Source organism: Scophthalmus maximus, chromosome 7 (genome assembly GCF_022379125.1).
Source record: "Scophthalmus maximus strain ysfricsl-2021 chromosome 7, ASM2237912v1, whole genome shotgun sequence".
Classification (NCBI taxonomy): domain Eukaryota; kingdom Metazoa; phylum Chordata; class Actinopteri; order Pleuronectiformes; family Scophthalmidae; genus Scophthalmus; species Scophthalmus maximus.
In genome coordinates, this window is record NC_061521.1 from 24225001 (window position 1) to 24242148 (window position 17148).

General features: G+C 47.3%; 1 protein-coding gene across 1 annotated transcript; it reads right to left on the bottom strand.

The window, feature by feature from the left end:
- Positions 1-1293: 1293 nt before the first annotated feature.
- slc7a5 (solute carrier family 7 member 5) lies at positions 1294-17148 on the bottom strand. The gene is made up of 10 exons (XM_035643520.2): positions 16303-17148; positions 13771-13896; positions 8165-8270; positions 7949-7993; positions 7737-7860; positions 6624-6727; positions 6409-6505; positions 5039-5188; positions 3349-3526; positions 1294-3246 (listed from the first exon to the last, which is right to left on the bottom strand). Exons 1-10 carry the CDS (start codon positions 16892-16894, stop codon positions 3194-3196), a joined length of 1575 nt encoding a protein of 524 aa, XP_035499413.2. The 5' UTR covers positions 16895-17148; the 3' UTR covers positions 1294-3193.

A 17148-nucleotide genomic window follows, 5' to 3' on the forward strand; every position in this document is an offset into this window, starting at 1 on the left:
AATTGTTCTTTAATCCATAAATTACAACGTAATATTCAAGGGGGGTTATAAAAAGAGGAATTATAAAAAAGATTTTAGAGATAACATACAAAATGGCCCTCCATACAGCTGTACAGGCACAAAAATCTGATTATCACAGTAATGAATTTTTAAAAACAAATGAAAATTTGTATTTTCAGACATTGATTTTAAAATTCATAATCTGACTTGGAAAAAATAATTTAAACTATAATTAACAAATAAAACCTAACATTCTGGATTATTTATGGTTTAAAAAAAAAAAGAGCACAAAACGATATTCTGTAAGCAGTATTAGTGAGGTTATAATTTTTTTAGCCATCCTAGCACCATGGTCTTAGAGATAGCATTGTCAATCTGTCTGTCAGTCCACTAATGACTGTTAGCATGCTAACATGCTAAACTAAGTGGATGAACACATGAACGACGGACTGTATATAAAGATGGATGACACGGCAGCTCCGCAAAGGTGAAGCCGAAACATGTAGATCGCCCCCTGGTGGCTGACTGCAGTATAGGACATAAACCCCGCCTCCCTCCATGTTAGCAGATGAGCAGAGCGGCCAAACTAAAAAGTTAAAAGATTGTTTCCATCATATTAAGAAGTTCTTATCACACTAATGTAGGTTCAAGTGTTCACCCATTCCCATCAAGTTTTGGTTTAAATGGTTATTTGGTGTTGAAGGTGAAGCATGGTTTGACAGTTGAGACTGACTAGCCATTGGTCGAGCACGTTTTCCGGTGGGAACTCGATAACGCGGCTCCACTGCCCGATCACTACAGAGCAGAGCCTGGCTCCAAATTATTTTAAAGAAGCAAAAGGGCAGCGCCCGTAACCAGGAAATATTAACTTATTAACATCGGGAGGAAGTGGAGATGCTTTGTCCATCATTATTTACAGTCTATGGCTGAACATGGTAAACATATTACACCTGCTGTAACGGTTAGCATTGCCAATGTGCACGTGTTAGCATGCTAACATTAGCATTTAGCTCCAAGTGCCTGTCTGTGCATGAGTAAAGCAAGATGGCTGCCAACGATTAGTCTTGTTCTGTCAATGAGAGGTTTTATTTCCAAGTCATGCTAGACGCTTACGCATTATTATACGCAATATTCTCCCTCCTTAAAAATAATAATAAAGTTTTTTTATTAATAATTGTTTAATAATTAATTGTATTAATATTCAATATTTCCCCCGATTCAAAATAAAATTAAAATTATGGAGAACAGATGAGACAAAAAATGACCAAAACCAAACACAACAGGACACAAGAATGCAAAAAAAAAAAGACTCTAGATTTATTTTGTAAAGCACTTTTCCACAAAATGCCCCGTAAAACAAATTAGAGGCACTAAACAATAAACAACCATGTAGCTTCTAAAAAATAAATAAATAAAAACTTTCTATCATTCCTACTTGGGTTAGTGTCGGCCGTCGGCTTCGTGCGACGACGGCTGGAGTGTTAGAGAGGTTCTACCCGCTAAAACATGAAACCCATTAGCTCCTCCTGCATCCCGTCTCCATGGCAACGACTCTCCCGACCTCCAACGCAGGCTGTCTCTTATGCAAAGGACGTTGCCATGGTCGTGTACTTTTGGTCCGTAAGCAGGAAGAGGGTCGACGTTAATAATACAGCTCTAACTTTTTCTCTCAGCTGAGTGAGGAGAGAGAAAAAAAGGAAAAAACACGTGAGGATGAAAAATAAAAACTATCAGTTCATGTCGTGTTCTGACGCCACAAAAAACAAATCCATTTCCTCTCCCGCTTTTCTCTCCACGGACTGAAGCTTGTTTTTTTTGCTTGTTTTATCCTCTCCGACCTTTCACCTCCACCCACATCAGGAACCAGTAGTGTTGAATAGTGTGACATGTAAATTTCATACCTGCATGTTAGTTAAGAAGTTCAGGTTAATCTGTCTGTCTGATAACAAGAAACTGCTTTTTCTCAATGCACGCACGCACGCACGCACGCGCACACACACGTTTGTTAAGTTTGCTGTGTGCGCGCTACTGGTCAGAGACTTTATTACAGTAAGTGTCATGAAGTTTTAACAGCGTATTTACGTGTATATATACAAATACACGCACCTCTGTCAAGCTGACGATGACGTGATCATTAAAAACAAAAATGCAGTGCAAGCTCAGTAGCATTTAAACTTCAATACCCAGAAACCCTGTGAGGTGACATCAGTAGGCTGCACATAAGTGAACTCGCGTTTACCATAAAAAAACAACATGACTATCCAGATTTTTTTCTCTTTTTCTCCCAAACTTTCTGTAAACATTCAGGCGAGGGGTTCGGAGGGCTCACTCGAATATTTTTTCTGAAATTTTTACGAAGGGGTCTGGCGGGAAAGGTTCCACAAAATGTCCAGGGCAAACATTGACAACTTTAAAACCACACGGACAACGACGAGCGGTTTACAGACCGATGACACCAAAGAGGCCGAGAGTTCGGGTCAGTTCGGGACTCGACGACAGCGCGAGACTTTTAAATTTAAGAGTGCTAGAGGATCGGAATAACTGCAGCCGGGGCCGAATGTTTGCGAATATCCGAGAACACCGATCACGCTCGGCGACAACTGAAGAGAAAAACTCGGTTCCAGGGAGCGCCCAGTTGCGAAGGTTTTCCACTGTACACGTGTCATCACCACCGGGAACATCAATGTCACAGCCAACAGGTCGACATCGGCCACGTAAGGCACAACTTGCCAAACGTTTTTTAGAGAAACTTACTCACACACAGAAAATGACAATAAAATGAAAACGAGTCATCGTAATGCATCGTAAAAACAGCGACAGCAACGATGCGCGACGGCCTACGAAGGAAAGTTAGTGACTACAAAAAAAATTGTCCACGCTAAACATAACAGCTGAAAGAACTGTCAACCACAAAATTCAAAAAAAGAAAAGAAAACTAGTCCGCAGAAACGCGGCAGCGGCTTCACGTGTGTCCGGCTTCATCAGGTCCTTATCAGCACCCTGCAGACAGGGTGTGTGTGTGTGTGTGTGTGTGTGTGTGTGTGTGTGTGTGTGTGTGTGTGTGTGAGAGAGAGAGAGGGTCGAAAGGCGTCAACAGAGGTCGAGTAAGGTCTGCTGTAAGGTCAGAGCCCAGAGGTCAGTGTTCGTTGAATCCCATTGGCCGCGGGGGCTGAAGTCGGGGGGCGTGGCCCTTTTAGGACTGAGGCACCACCTCCATCACCTTCTGACAGAAGGCCGTCGTCGTGACTGCAAAACACACACAAACACACACGACATCCACGTTACCCACAGCGTCCGCGGTGACACGACAGTCGCGGGGAGTGAAAACACACAAAGTGGGGCACTCACAGATTCCGTGCAGCAGCCACTTGGGTTTGGTCTTCCACCACACGCCCAGCAGGTAGACGGGCACGCCGGTGCCGATGATGCCGAAGCCGATGGCGCACTCCACCGGCGTTTTCCAGAAGGAGACGATGATGAGGAAGAGGCAGGCCAGCACGAAGCTCACCGGCAGCAGGATGTTCACCTGCGGGAGGAAGAAGAGGAAGAAGAGGACGGGAGGTAAAAAGATTCATAATCCTGGGACAAAGAGAGCAGATCGGCAGCTCCGCATTTTTTACAGCATCTCGTAACTACGGACATTAGTTATTGTGCGACTCTCTGGCAGCTTCGCTCTGAATCTGTTGAACAGCAGGAATGTGGTGGACAAAGAAAAGGAGAAAGAAGTAAGAGAGTGAAAGAGCTGCGAGACAGTGAGCCACACACACACACACACACACACACACACACACACACACTCTTTCACTTCACTGCCCCCTGACAGATCCTGCCTCTGACCAAAACATGAAGCCGTGCCAGCGAGCGGATGAGTGGGGCCATCCAGCTCTAATAAGGGACACACACACGCACACACACACACACACACACACACACACACACACACACACACACACACACACACACACACACACACACACACACACACACACACACACACACACACACACACACACACACACACACACACACACACACACACACAGGGGCAAACGTGCAACAACGATCCTCTGTGTGTCGGGGAGTCCTGCAGCAATTGGTCTAGTCAGAAGATACAGCACACTTCCTGTTGCAGACTGACGCACGCACGCACACACACCAGCTGATTAAAAACTTCCAGAACTGCTTCTACATGACATCAAATGCTGGATATTGAGGAATTTCCTTCAACTCAATAAAAAAACAAAACTTATTTATCCCACTTTTTGTTGATTTTAAATCTAATTAAAAAGTGCCGCCTTTTAAATATTTGCCTTTAATTCAGCCTGATTCTGTCGTATTCATTCTATTTGTCTCATTCAGTGTCTTTTAGCTTCTGCAACTAACGATAATTTCAGTTTATCGATCAATCTGTTGATTATTTTCTCGATTAATGGATTAATGGTCTGTAACGTTGATCGTGTTTCCCAAAACTCCAAGATGATGTTTCGTTTTGTCCACACACCAAAGATATATTCAGTTCACTGTCACAGAGGAGCAAAGAAACCAGGAAATATTCACACTTAAGAAGCTGAAATCAGAGAATTTTTACTTTTTTCTTCATAAAACTACTTGAACCGATTCATCGATTATCAAAATAGTTGGCGATTAATTCAGTAGTCGATTACTAATCGATGAATCGGTTGCAGCTCTAGTGTCTTTTACTGCGATTTTCCTTTAGCACAGATTTTGTTTCCATCATTGCACTTTGTTTTTTCAAAGTCTTGCTCGTGTTACTTCTTTGCCTTGATGATAAATGCACTTTGTCTCGACTCACGTCGCTTTTCAACGCTGACTGTACAGAGTAAGTTAATCTGACTCGGCAGCTTCTCCTCTGTCGGTTCATCTGAGATCAGTGTCTGTTCGTCGGCGCTCGGCTGAATGGATCTTTTGTTTGTGTGCGAGACAAAGGCGGAAAACGTTAACGTGAGTCTCTCTCGTCTCTGTCCGTGTCCCTCCGTGTTCCCATTGGCCGGTGGCTGCGCTCCGTAATCCCGCTCACCTTGATGGGTCGCTCCAACTCGGGCTTCTTGTAGCGGAGCCACATCATCCCGACGATCGCCATGGCGATGCAGAGCCAGTTGAAGAAGCTGAAGAAGTTGATGACGGAGAAGATGTCGTTGGAGAGCGCGTAGAGCAGCGTCATCGCACACTGGAGAGGGAGAGAGGAGGAAAACAGTGAATTAGGGCTGCGCCAACTAACGATTATTTTTTTTTTGAATCTATTTATCTCTCGATTATTTTCTCGATTAATCGATTAACCAAAGTTGTTTGGTTCATAAAAGTTTCCCAAACCCCAAGATGATTTTTTTTATTTTGTCCACGGACCAAAGATATTCAGTTCACTGTCACAGAGGAGCAAAGAAACCAGAACATATTCACATTTAAGAAGCTGAAATCAAAGAATTTGGACTTTTTTTTTCTTCATAAAAACCACTTGAACCGATTAATCGATCATCAAAATAGTTGCCGCTTAATTTACTAGTCGGTTACTAATCGATTAATCAATTAACTGTTGCAGCGCTACGATAAATTCACCTTTCTGATTTAAATCTCAGTTGTCATGGAGGATATTACCAGGGTCGTGTCATAACGGGTTACATGTGATCTGGATTAACGTAATCAGATTCCAAAAAGTAAATAACTATGAATCAGATTACATTTGAAAAAAATGTGTGATTAGAGTAAAGCTACATTGTCATGGTCTTAAGGATTACCTAATTACATTTTGATGGTGTCTTTAAAATTACTGTAATCACTGTAATTGTTAATTACTGTATATACATTACTCAACAGTATACAGTCTCAGGTTACCATGTTTCATTTCTCTGATGATTTTTAGATTATCATAATGCTTTTTTTGCTTGGTTTGTAAATGCTGAATACGCCCAATGCATTTTACTTTCATTTTTTTATGAAACAAAACAAGATTAGTTTGTTTGACTTTGAAGTGATCTAAAAGTTTTCAGATTAGATGACATTATTTTTGAAATCCAATGGATATTACGTTACCGATTACAAAAATCCCCATGTAATTTGTTATCAGTAACCGACTACATTTCAAAGTAATCTGATCCAAACCCTGGATATTACTACTGTAATGGTCAAGTGTAGCACCGTCTCTGTGATAAACACTGTGCGTGTGTGACATCACCGCCAAGTTCTAATGTTACAACAGTCGGCGCACACTTCCTCTTTTAAAGCGGCTGTCGCGAATTTGATACGTGTTGCATCACTGTTGTCAGCCTTGGTTTTTATATCTGACAGCAGCATCGTCATCCTGATACTTTACTGCCACTGTGCAATCCCGTCAAGAATGAAAGATATTTAATCCCTCTGATCTAGTGATCAGAAGATAAGAAGAACACATACAGTGAATAAAAGTGAGGGCAGTGGCGTCAGCAGGGTCGGGTGGATCATCGACAGCAGACTGGGCAGGTGACCCTCCCGGGACCCCACAAAGAATAACCTGAGAGGGAAGAATCATAATAATCATAATAAAGTTCTTCACAACCAAATAAGTCATTTATTAATCAGAAGTCAATAGAACAGTTAAAATGAGGGAGAGGTAGAGAGGGAAGTGTCACCTGGACGATGTGAACAGAGAACCGTTGACCGATCCGAAGCACGAGAGACCTACGAACACCGGGATGATCCAGGCCATCGGACCCAAGTGGGCGTTACCAAAATCCTGCAGGACAAAACACATCGGCATCCTCAATATGAGCACTCCTGATCTCCATCCATCCATCCATCCATCATCTACCCGCTTAATCCATTTAAGGGTCGCGGGGGGGGGGGGGGGGGGGGGTCAATCCAGCTGACATTGGGCGAGAGGCGGGGTTCACCCTTGACAGGTCTCCAGCCTATCACAGGGCCACATACAGAAACAAACAACCATTCACTCTCACATTCACACCTACGGTCAAGTTAGAGTCTCCAATGAACCTGACCCCATTCTGCATGTCTCTGGACTGTGGGAGGAAGCCGGAGAACCCGGAGAGAACCCACGCACACACGGGGGAGAACATGCAAACTCCACACAGAAAGGCCCTGGTCGGTTCGAACCGGGACTCGAACCCAGAACCTTCCTGCCGTGAGGTGGCACCATCTATTTACGGATGCTTTTCATTTATAATTTCTAACTCTGAAAATGTCCCCGTTGTGGGACGGCGGTGTGGTCCCGAACACAACATTCTCCCTCATTGTCACTCATTTTGACATGAGCTGATTTCAGAAACGAGCTCTGGAAAATGTCCGGAAAATCCGGTGCGGACATTCGCGTCGGACGCGTTCTGTGGCGTCTGGGTGGATCAGCAGGAGGCGGCACATGATGATAATTCTGCTGCCAGAAAGCAGCATTTTCTTTAGTGCCCAGTCACGACCAAAATTCTCCTCTCTTGATGTCATGGTAACGACTTGCAGAGCTAGTTGGCAATTTTATAATGAATTTATTGATGAAGAGATTTTTAAAAAATGTTCCAAGATCCTGTTTTAAATGCTGATGTGACCAGAGTCTCACTTGGTTATGGAATAACATAGATACATACACACCCAGAGTGAGGATTCAGGGCAATCGAATAATGACGTACCAGAATCTTTTAAATAACTTTTCGTTGTTTTTAACTTGAGTAAATGATGATAAAAAGAGATCCACAGTGTTTCCCCCTTTACACAAAGAAAAGGGCTCAGGCTCTCACCACGGCGACGGCCTCCGAGTTGAGCATCTGATCCGGGGACAGCGTGGTGAAGTAGGCCAGGTTGGTCAGGACGTACACGGCCGTCACTATGGGCAGAGAGATGATGATGGCCCGCGGAAGGTTCCTGAGGAGGAGACACACAGTCTGAGTTCTCCTGCGGCGCGTCAACAAAACCTGCGCTTCAAATGTCCACGCGGTTAAAAGCCACTCACTTGTACGGGTCAATCATCTCCTCCGTGACGAAATTCAAGTAGTTCCTGGAAGCAGAGAGGTCCGAGGGTTACACAAGTAACACACATTACCACTGATAGGCTGAGACGGAAGTCGGGGAGAAGGAGGCGAGAGCCCGAGGGGGGAATCTATTAATCCATTTCGATCCCTGCACCACGGAGGAGGAAGGTGTCGCCCGGTGATCAGTGTCCACTCACCAGCCACCGTAGGCGAACAGGCCGCTGTACAGCGCCAGGCCGATGCTCCCGAACTCATATTTGGAGCCCTTGAAGGAATTCTCCGGAAGAAGTCCGTCGGTTTCGCCTGAGGAGGACGAGGAGAGAGAGAGAGAGAGTTAAGATGAAAAAGAAATATCGGTCGGCAGCCACTCTGGAGAACCAAATTCTGCTTAGGGCCCCATGAAGGCCCGGGCCGGCTCTGGGCTGGAACAAATACATGAAACCATGACGTGACGCGCTTGGCGGCAAATATTCACCTTAAACCTGTCTGGGCGTGTGGATCAGCGAGGGCCTGTAGAATTTAATCAAGTTGAGACGGAGACAGGCGGAGACTCCGACTGCGGATCAGCCCGAAACACGGCGTTTGACTTTTATTTAACAAAAAAAAAAAAAAAAAAGAAATCTCTCAGCCGTCTTGGGGATTTACAGCGGCCCGGGTCTGACCTGCAGGGTTCTGCTGGTTTGTGCCACATTCCAGACGGACCCCGCTCCCCACAACACACACAACACGCATTCTCAGACACAGCGCCGGTTGCTAAACCAACAGCCCCGGGCCGTGTTGGTACTGGGAGGGTCAGGTCCTAAGCCACTTGTGCAGTGTGTGGGAATCGCCCGATTGCTGCGGACGGTCTCACGTCACGTCGTGTTCATGGAGACAGATGTGTTCGACCAACGGCGTCCTGAGAGAGACCCCACGCAGATCCACATACCAGCCTGACGGGGGAGCTGCAGTGTGCTGGGGGGCCACCGGGGGGCCGCCCACCGGGGGGGCCACCGGGTCCATTTCAAAGCTCATGGCTTTAAAGGGGCAGTAAGCGATTTTGGAGAAGATGGTCTGTTGGTGATTGTTTGACTGCACTGTCCCGGGGGCTCGAACCCGCAGCCTCGGGTACGTGGGACGGAGGCGTGAACCACTGGGCCAAAAACCCCTGATTCGTAGCGTCCGGCGCTAGCGCGTCTCTTAAAGGGGCAGTAAGAAGTTTCCAATGCAAAAAACATGTTTTGTAAAAAATATGCAAATATTTCCTCACCGTCCGTTAGCTGACGCTTGTGTGTGTGTGTGTGAGGATGTGTGTGTGTGTGTGTGTGTGTGTGTGTGTGTGTGTTCAGCAGTGTGTATGCATATTTCATTCTGTGTGTGTGTGTGTGTGTGTGGGTGGGTGTGTTCAGCAGTGTGTATGCATATTTCATTCTGTGTGTGTGTGGGTGTGTTCAGCAGTGTGTATGCATATTTAATTCTGTGTGTGTGTGTGCGTGTGTTCAGCAGTGTGTATGCATATTTCATTCTGTGTGTGTGTGCGGCAGAAAAAAAAATCTTTATCAAAAATGTCTCACGTGTGTTTTCACCCCAACACTGCAGTTCACCGCTCTATTCTTTCTCCCGCTACTTTCACCACGTCGGTCGGGAAACTCTGTGATCCGCTGGTCACATGACACCAGTGCCAGGCAGTGAAAGTGAGACTGAGACTGAGACTGAGACACACACACACACACACACACACACACACACACACACACACACACACACACACACACACACACACACACACACACACACACACACACACACACACACACACACACACACACACACACACACACACACACACACACACACACACACACACACACAGGGTGTACACACACATACCAGCAAAGACAAAGGGGAAAGTTCCTTCCTCTTGTTCAAACTCTGTTTAACTTTGACTCAGTTAAATAATAGCACTAGAAGGAAAAAAAAATGTTTGCATAAGAAAGTACAATGACTGCGTCAACACTCTCCTCTCACCTTGAGGAAACTGTTCTTCGCCTTTAATTTTTTTGTCGATTTCACAATGAAAACTTGATCACTTCTTTAGTTCATATAATAATTGCAGGTGCTTCGTGTTTATTGAAGCAGATTTGAGGTCGTTCATGATCATAACTCACCGTGACTGAGTTTATTTTCAATTTTAAAGCGAGAGAGACGAAGGAGCAGGCGAAGACAAAGAGGTATCACAGGGATTAGGCCCTTAAGACGGAGGTCATTGGAGTTCACTCCCTGTGTGTCGTTCATTCAATACATGATTCAGCAGGAACCCTCCCCCTACACAGACACACCTTTTTTCAGAGGCCAGGTGTGTAACGAGTAGTGGATGAACCACTTCCACACGTACACAAACGTAGTTACTCGGGGAGATCCCTGCACCGCAGACGCGACGACGTGAGGCTGGGGGGCGAGTCGGAGGCGAGTCGAGGCGAGTTTGTCCGAGTGTTTCTCCTCCACACAGTGAGTGGAGGGGGCAGTTGAGAGAGCAGGGGTCTAAGTGGAGATAATCTGATTACATTGGTCTCTAATCTGAGACGCCACCTAAGTGTAAAACACACACACACACACACTCTGTTCATCCTGGTCCCCACACACACACACACACACACACACACACACACACACACACACACACACACACACACACACACACACACACACACACACACACACACACACACACACACACACACACACACACACACACACACACACACACACACACACACACACACACTCTGTTCATCCTGGTCCACACACACACACACACACACACACACACACACACACACACACACACACACACACACACACACACACACACACACACACACACACACACACACACACACACACACACACACACACACACACACACACTCTCTCTCTCTCTCTCTCTCTCTCTCTGTTCATCCTGGTCCACATCACACACACACACGTGGATAAAAAAAGTTCTTTTTTTCGTATTCACTCGACACCCACTCCGACAGCGGCGAACGGCCCGACTGCCGAGTTTGTTGGGCGCAATCTCAGGCGCACGCCCAGTTAAAACCCAGATAATCGGAGGCGTCTCACGTAAACAGTCATCAGCAGCACTGTGGTGACAGAGAAGCCGTGTTACAGGTTTAGGAACGGAGAGGCCGACTTTTGAAAACGGGACTAGATTTACAAACGAGGTGGAGTTACTCTTCGTGTTCCAGCCACACACCTAAACAGCTGTTAAACCTACATGGATTAAGATCATTTCAGGCCGGTTTACACTCGTGTATTCAGGCAAGGGAAATACTTCAGGACCTTTCCATGCTGCCTGGTCGAGAAGTAGAGTCAACAAATGTAGTTCAGGAAACTTCTCGCCACTTCTTCCTAGTGAAGATGCAGCGTTTAAGGTCACAAACTAAAAATGTGCATTAATCGTAACCGTTATTGATGTTTTCAATAAAGATTGTTTCCGGCGCTTTAAACTCCTCCCAGAGTAAAAAACCATCAGGAAACTGTCGGTCTGCCGTCGCAATTTGAGTTAAACTGCGAAAGAAACTGGAAAGAAACGTCGGAAGAGGTCGGTGTCACGTGTGTGGGGTCAAAGGTTAAAAGGGCACGGGAGGAAACAGACTGCGGCTCTGCACAATCAGCCCTCAGTCTCAACTCCACCGAAAACTCACTCCTTTTCCCTCCGTCCCTCTTTAAAACTTCAGAGGACTTTGTGACAGAGTAGCTCAGTTCAACAAAATGGAGGCGGCGGTCCACTTCCTGCTACTAATCCGTAACAGTGGTTGCCTTGGGGGTTACGTTCAATCTGCAAGACTTGTTCTGTTTGTCACACCGGCTGGTTCAGTGGGTTTCCCCATCCATCCTGCACGACAGCGACTGGCAGCGAACACACACACACACACACACACACACACACACACACACACACACACACACACACACACACACACACACACACACACACACACACACACACACACACACACACACACACACACACACACACACACGCACACGCACACGCACACGCGCACACGCACACGCGCACGCGCACACGCACACACGCACACACACACACACACACACACGCGCAGGCAGGCAGGCAGACAGCCTGGCGTGGCCAGACTCAAGCTGTGCCGTTTGTTGAGCGACGCGCAAATAACGACAGCCGAGGGCAGAGGGGAGACGGCGGGATGATGATTCCACAATGTCAGTGAGCCAGTGTTGACGTTTTTGTGGGAGAGATGTTCAAATATCAGGCTCTTTTAGTCGAAATGCTCGTTCATCAGAGGCAGCCATCTTCACAGAAGTCGCTTGCCTCCACGTCATGGAATAAACCCCGCCCATTATCAGATAATCGGTTGCGATTGGACCGGCAAGATTTCACTTTCCAACGGAGGAGACGCGGACCGAGTCCGGGGCTGCGACCCGTAAGTCCTTTCATCGGCAGCCATGAGAAGAGCTGCTCGTATTCTCTACATGCTATATACAAAATATCTCATTGTAGGTACACTGGAGCGTCCCATGAGAAAGGAAATAGAGCAAATAGACGCCCCACAGTTCACTGCGGCAGCGATGTTTAACGTGACGCGCCGTGCAAGGAGGTGAACGATTAAATACGAAGAAGAAGAGTATGAATATGATCCAGTACGAGTGGAGTCGGATTCTCTGAGCTGTCGGCTTTTCCTAACGCCTAAGAGTCCTCCTTTACACCTTTGACCTCAGGACGTTTCCCACTGAGGTTAAGGAGAAGACGATAGGACGGACAATCTCCCCTCCTCTAAGGGGCAGGGCCTGACCTCACTTCCTGTCTGTGTTACAGGCGTAAACGAACCGTCTTCACTAAAACCTCCCGAGCGTACGAGAGACCGGGACACGCGAGTTCTTGCCTGTTCCTCTCCCGTCTTTGCGGCGACGCAGAACTTCCGATGAGCAGATTCTCCGACATGAACGGAGCCGTGTTCTACCCTCGAGACTCATTGTCTGCGCTCTCCGTGGCGTCCTCATCGCTCGCACTTCACAACACCCCGTGACCTTAATGAGGGTCGGGCCCGGGTCCAGCGGAGCTTATCACCGGCTGCTCGGCCGCCGCACACTCGCCCGCATGGGACAAAAGAAACAACAGGCTGCAAACGAGATTAACTCCGATCAGAAGGTTTCACCAGATGTTTTGCCCAGAAAATGAAGAACAACCACTCGTGAATAATGACTGAGTTTGAATGAATGTGCGTGATCATTGGACCACAAAGTCTAACGGACAAAATGTTTCCGCGAGTGAGAATAGTTACATAATCTGCTTTGAGGATTTTGCAATCAGCGACTGCGGTCGATGAGCAAACATCAGTGAAGACGACGGCTTGGCATCATATTAACCGCTTCCTGTTTCAATCCGAGCGGCGCCGCTGCAGATGGTAAACGGAACTCGCCTCGTCAAACACTGAACACGTTGTTTGGGTTTTTTGTTTGTTTTTGTATGTATTCTAATCCTCGTGGCCTCGCGGTCAGCGTGTCCGTCTCCCGTACCCGAGGGTTCCGGCCCACGATCAGTGCAGACCAAAAAAAAAACTAACAATAAACAATATTTCTCCAAAAATCTGCCATTACTGCCCCTTTAAATACTGCAGGTCATTGCCTTTATCGTTTTTGAAAGTCGTGGGTGGTGTGGTGAAACAAATCTGCGATCTTTGGACAGCGCAAATGAAACACGTGGAATGGCAGGCGACCATGTGAATGTGTGTGTGTGTGTGTGTGTGTGTGTGTGCGTGCGTGTGCGTGTGCAGCACAATACCTTGGCCGATCTTGACGAAGCCGATGATGATGATGAGTCCGAGGGCCAGGAGTTTGGCGGCGGCGAAGAAGTCCTGGACCCTGGTGGCCGCCTTCACGCTGTAGCAGTTCACAAAGGTCAACAGGACTGCGAGGACGAGGCCGGGGAAACAGACGGAGAACGGACAGGAGAGGGAAAGAGGAAGAGTTGTAAGCATCGGCATCGTCACCGGTCCACTGGCAACCACATCAAAAAAGGTTTCCTCCTCACGCTCCTCGACTCACAGCGCGCCAACACCACAACCACAGCGTCTCTATATGGTGTTTTTCACGTTCTATATACAGAACATACTGTCATTTCTCACACAATCTAAAACAGCTTTTAACAGTTGACCCCCCCCCCCCCTACTTGTGTGTGTGTGTGTGTGTGTCGGTGTGTATTTGTGGCTCACAATGGCCACACGATGCAAAATGGAGAAGAATTCACAGAGATGGTAAAATCCTGTGTCTTTAACACACACATGTACAGTACTGGTACCCAGCCCCCTCCACCACAAACACACACACACAGAGTTGTTTAAGTAGCCCCTAACCCTGGACCCCATTAAAAGTGATTAACTAAAGCAGCAGGTCCCTTCAAAGCTCCTAAATCAGGTCGGAGCCACAACAGAGGGACGAGACGGAGCAGCACAATGAGGCTCTGTGTTAAAGTGAGACAGAGAGAGAGGGAGAGTACAGTGGAGGGCTGGACACACACACACACACACACACGCGCACGCACGCACGCACACACACACACACACACACACACACACACACACACACACACACACACACACACACACACACACACACACACACACACACACACACACACACACACACACACACACACACACACACACACACACACACACACACACACACACACGCACACACACAGTCACACACACAGTGTCACACACACACACACACACACACACACACGGCATCCAAACTCACACAAGCATGCACACGCACGACTGCCCAATATTCAGGTATAGTTATGTACAGTATGTGTGGTGCTCAAACTTAGACGCGAACACATAAACACGCAGATGTCAGTGACACAAATTCCCAGAGAAACAGGTCAAATCGAACAAAGACCACCGCCGCAAATAGACCTGTTTCTGCGTGTGTGTGCGCGCGTGCGTGCGTACATGCGCTTTTTATGAGAATTGCGCTCGCTCTTGGTGTGCACGCACATGCCTCTGGTGAAGGCAGTGGGGTGGTGTTGAGCTGAGAGCCAGATCTCTACACACGTACGCACACACACACGCACACACACACACACACACACACACACACACACACACAGAAACAGTCCTCTTGGTTCACAGCCTTGTCATGTGGTCATGGTCAGGATTTAGAGTCAATCTGAAGATCAGGTATTAGGTTACTGGCTGGCATGGACACACACACATATGCAGACACACTCACATTAATAAACTATAATTAGTACACAATGTCATGTGTATCATGTATTCAGACGAGTTGGAGCGGGAGGTGAGACTCTCACGACAGACGACCACAGACTGGTGCTAACAGGCTAAAGCTGCTAATAATCCAGACTTAGTGTTGTTAAGACTCGACAAACACGCACGCACGCACACACACACACACACACACACACACAAGGTTAATCAATACCATTATATTTAATATAAATTCTAAAATCGTTCCTCTTCATCAAACTCAGACGATAGTTTATGCAAATATGAATATCTTTACTCGGTGAGGGTAAATGTTTTCCCTCCCTTTTGTAAATGGCAGGTAATTTATTATTACTAATTAGAAAAAAATGGTATTAAACATACTCGTTGAATATGAAGGGAACAAAATCTAAGTATAGATGAGTAAATTGAATATATATAGAAAAATAATTGAAAAATATATATTAAATGTTAAACTAAAATACAAAAATATTCAAGAATATGAGTAAATTACAAGTGTGGAATCGATTTTTTAAGTAAATATTTAATTTTTTAGGTATATATATGAGTAAATTGAATATATATAAAACTTATATTAAACATGCATTTAATATGAAGTGGATATAAAAATATTCAAGAATATACAGGAACATTTGCTTCAATTGAATTAATGAATTGTAAATATGAAATGAAACACTAATTAAGTGACAATAGAAACTATGGAACAATTCGCCGGTGCATCATCATCCTCCATCATCATCCTCCTCCATCATCATCATCCTCCTCATCCTCCTCCATCATCATCATCCTCATCCTCCTCCATCTCCATCATCATCATCATCCTCCATCATCATCCTCATCCTCATCCTCCTCATCATCATCATCATCATCCTCCATCATCATCCTCATCCTCATCCTCCTCATCATCATCATCATCACCGGAGCTGATGTAACAACGCCGCGTTCTTTCATCACCGCGTTCGAAGCTGCGCGCGTGAACATGGCCTCGGCGTCCGCACGTGGTCCGTAAAGCGTGTGTGTGTGTGTGTGTGTGTGTGTGTGTGTGTGTGTGTGTTACTCACGGATGCAGAGGCACGCCACCACCTTGGCCCCGTTCTCCGGCACCGGGCAGTCGGGGAACAGCGGCTTGATGAGGTACGTGGCGAACACGTAGGCGACGATGTACTGCGACGACGGGCGGATGATGAGCAGCTCGATCCACAGCTTGAGGAAGGCGGGCAGCGAGCCGTACACCTCCAGGATGTAGGCGTAGTCGCCGCCGGACTTGCTGATGGTGGTGCCCAGCTCCGCGTAGCACAGCGCGCCCACCGTGGAGAAGACCCCGCACACGGACCACACGATCAGCGCCAGGCCCACCGAGCCCACCTCGCGCACCACGCCGGTCGGCGTCACGAAGATGCCCGAGCCGATGATGGTGCCCACGATGATGGCCACGCCGTTCACCAGGGTGATGGTCCTCTTCAGCACGACCCCGTCCTGCCCGCCGCCTCCTCCTCCTCCTCCTCCTCCTCCCTCCTCGCCGTCGCTCCCCGCCGCTCCGCCCGGGCCGGGGTCCCCCTTCTCCCCGCCCGGGGACAGCATCCTCTGGGTGACGTGCCTGTCCTCCTCCGCGTCGGCCAGCGGGTTCGAGTTCCGCTTCTTCAGCCCGGACATCGTTGGGCAAGAGTTTCCTCTCCCTCGCTCGGGGTGCCGCTGGTGCGTAAAGGAGGGAGACACACACACACACGCGCTAGTGCTCGTAGCCGGGTTCCTCCCTCTGTCGCCGGCCTGCTCTCCTCGTCTGATGCGGACCGGGCTCGGCCACGAGGTCCGTGTACGTGTGTGTGTGTGTGTGTGTGTGTGAGAGAGAGAGAGTCGGAGCAGCAGCGTGTTGCCTCCTCTCGTCTCGGCTCCGTCAGTGTTCAGAG

What these genes read in the sequence shown, in the direction of transcription:
- slc7a5 (XM_035643520.2), bottom strand. Translation starts at nt 16,894, where the DNA reads ATGTCCGGGCTGAAGAAGCGGAACTCGAACCCGCTGGCCGACGCGGAG. An exon ending in GAGATGATTGACCCGTACAA is followed by an intron (nt 7,861 to 7,948) that starts GTGAGTGGCTTT and finishes TCTCCTCCTCAG; the next exon opens with GAACCTTCCGCGGGCCATCA. An exon ending in TCTCTGTTCACATCGTCCAG is followed by an intron (nt 6,506 to 6,623) that starts GTGACACTTCCC and finishes CTTCCCTCTCAG; the next exon opens with GTTATTCTTTGTGGGGTCCC.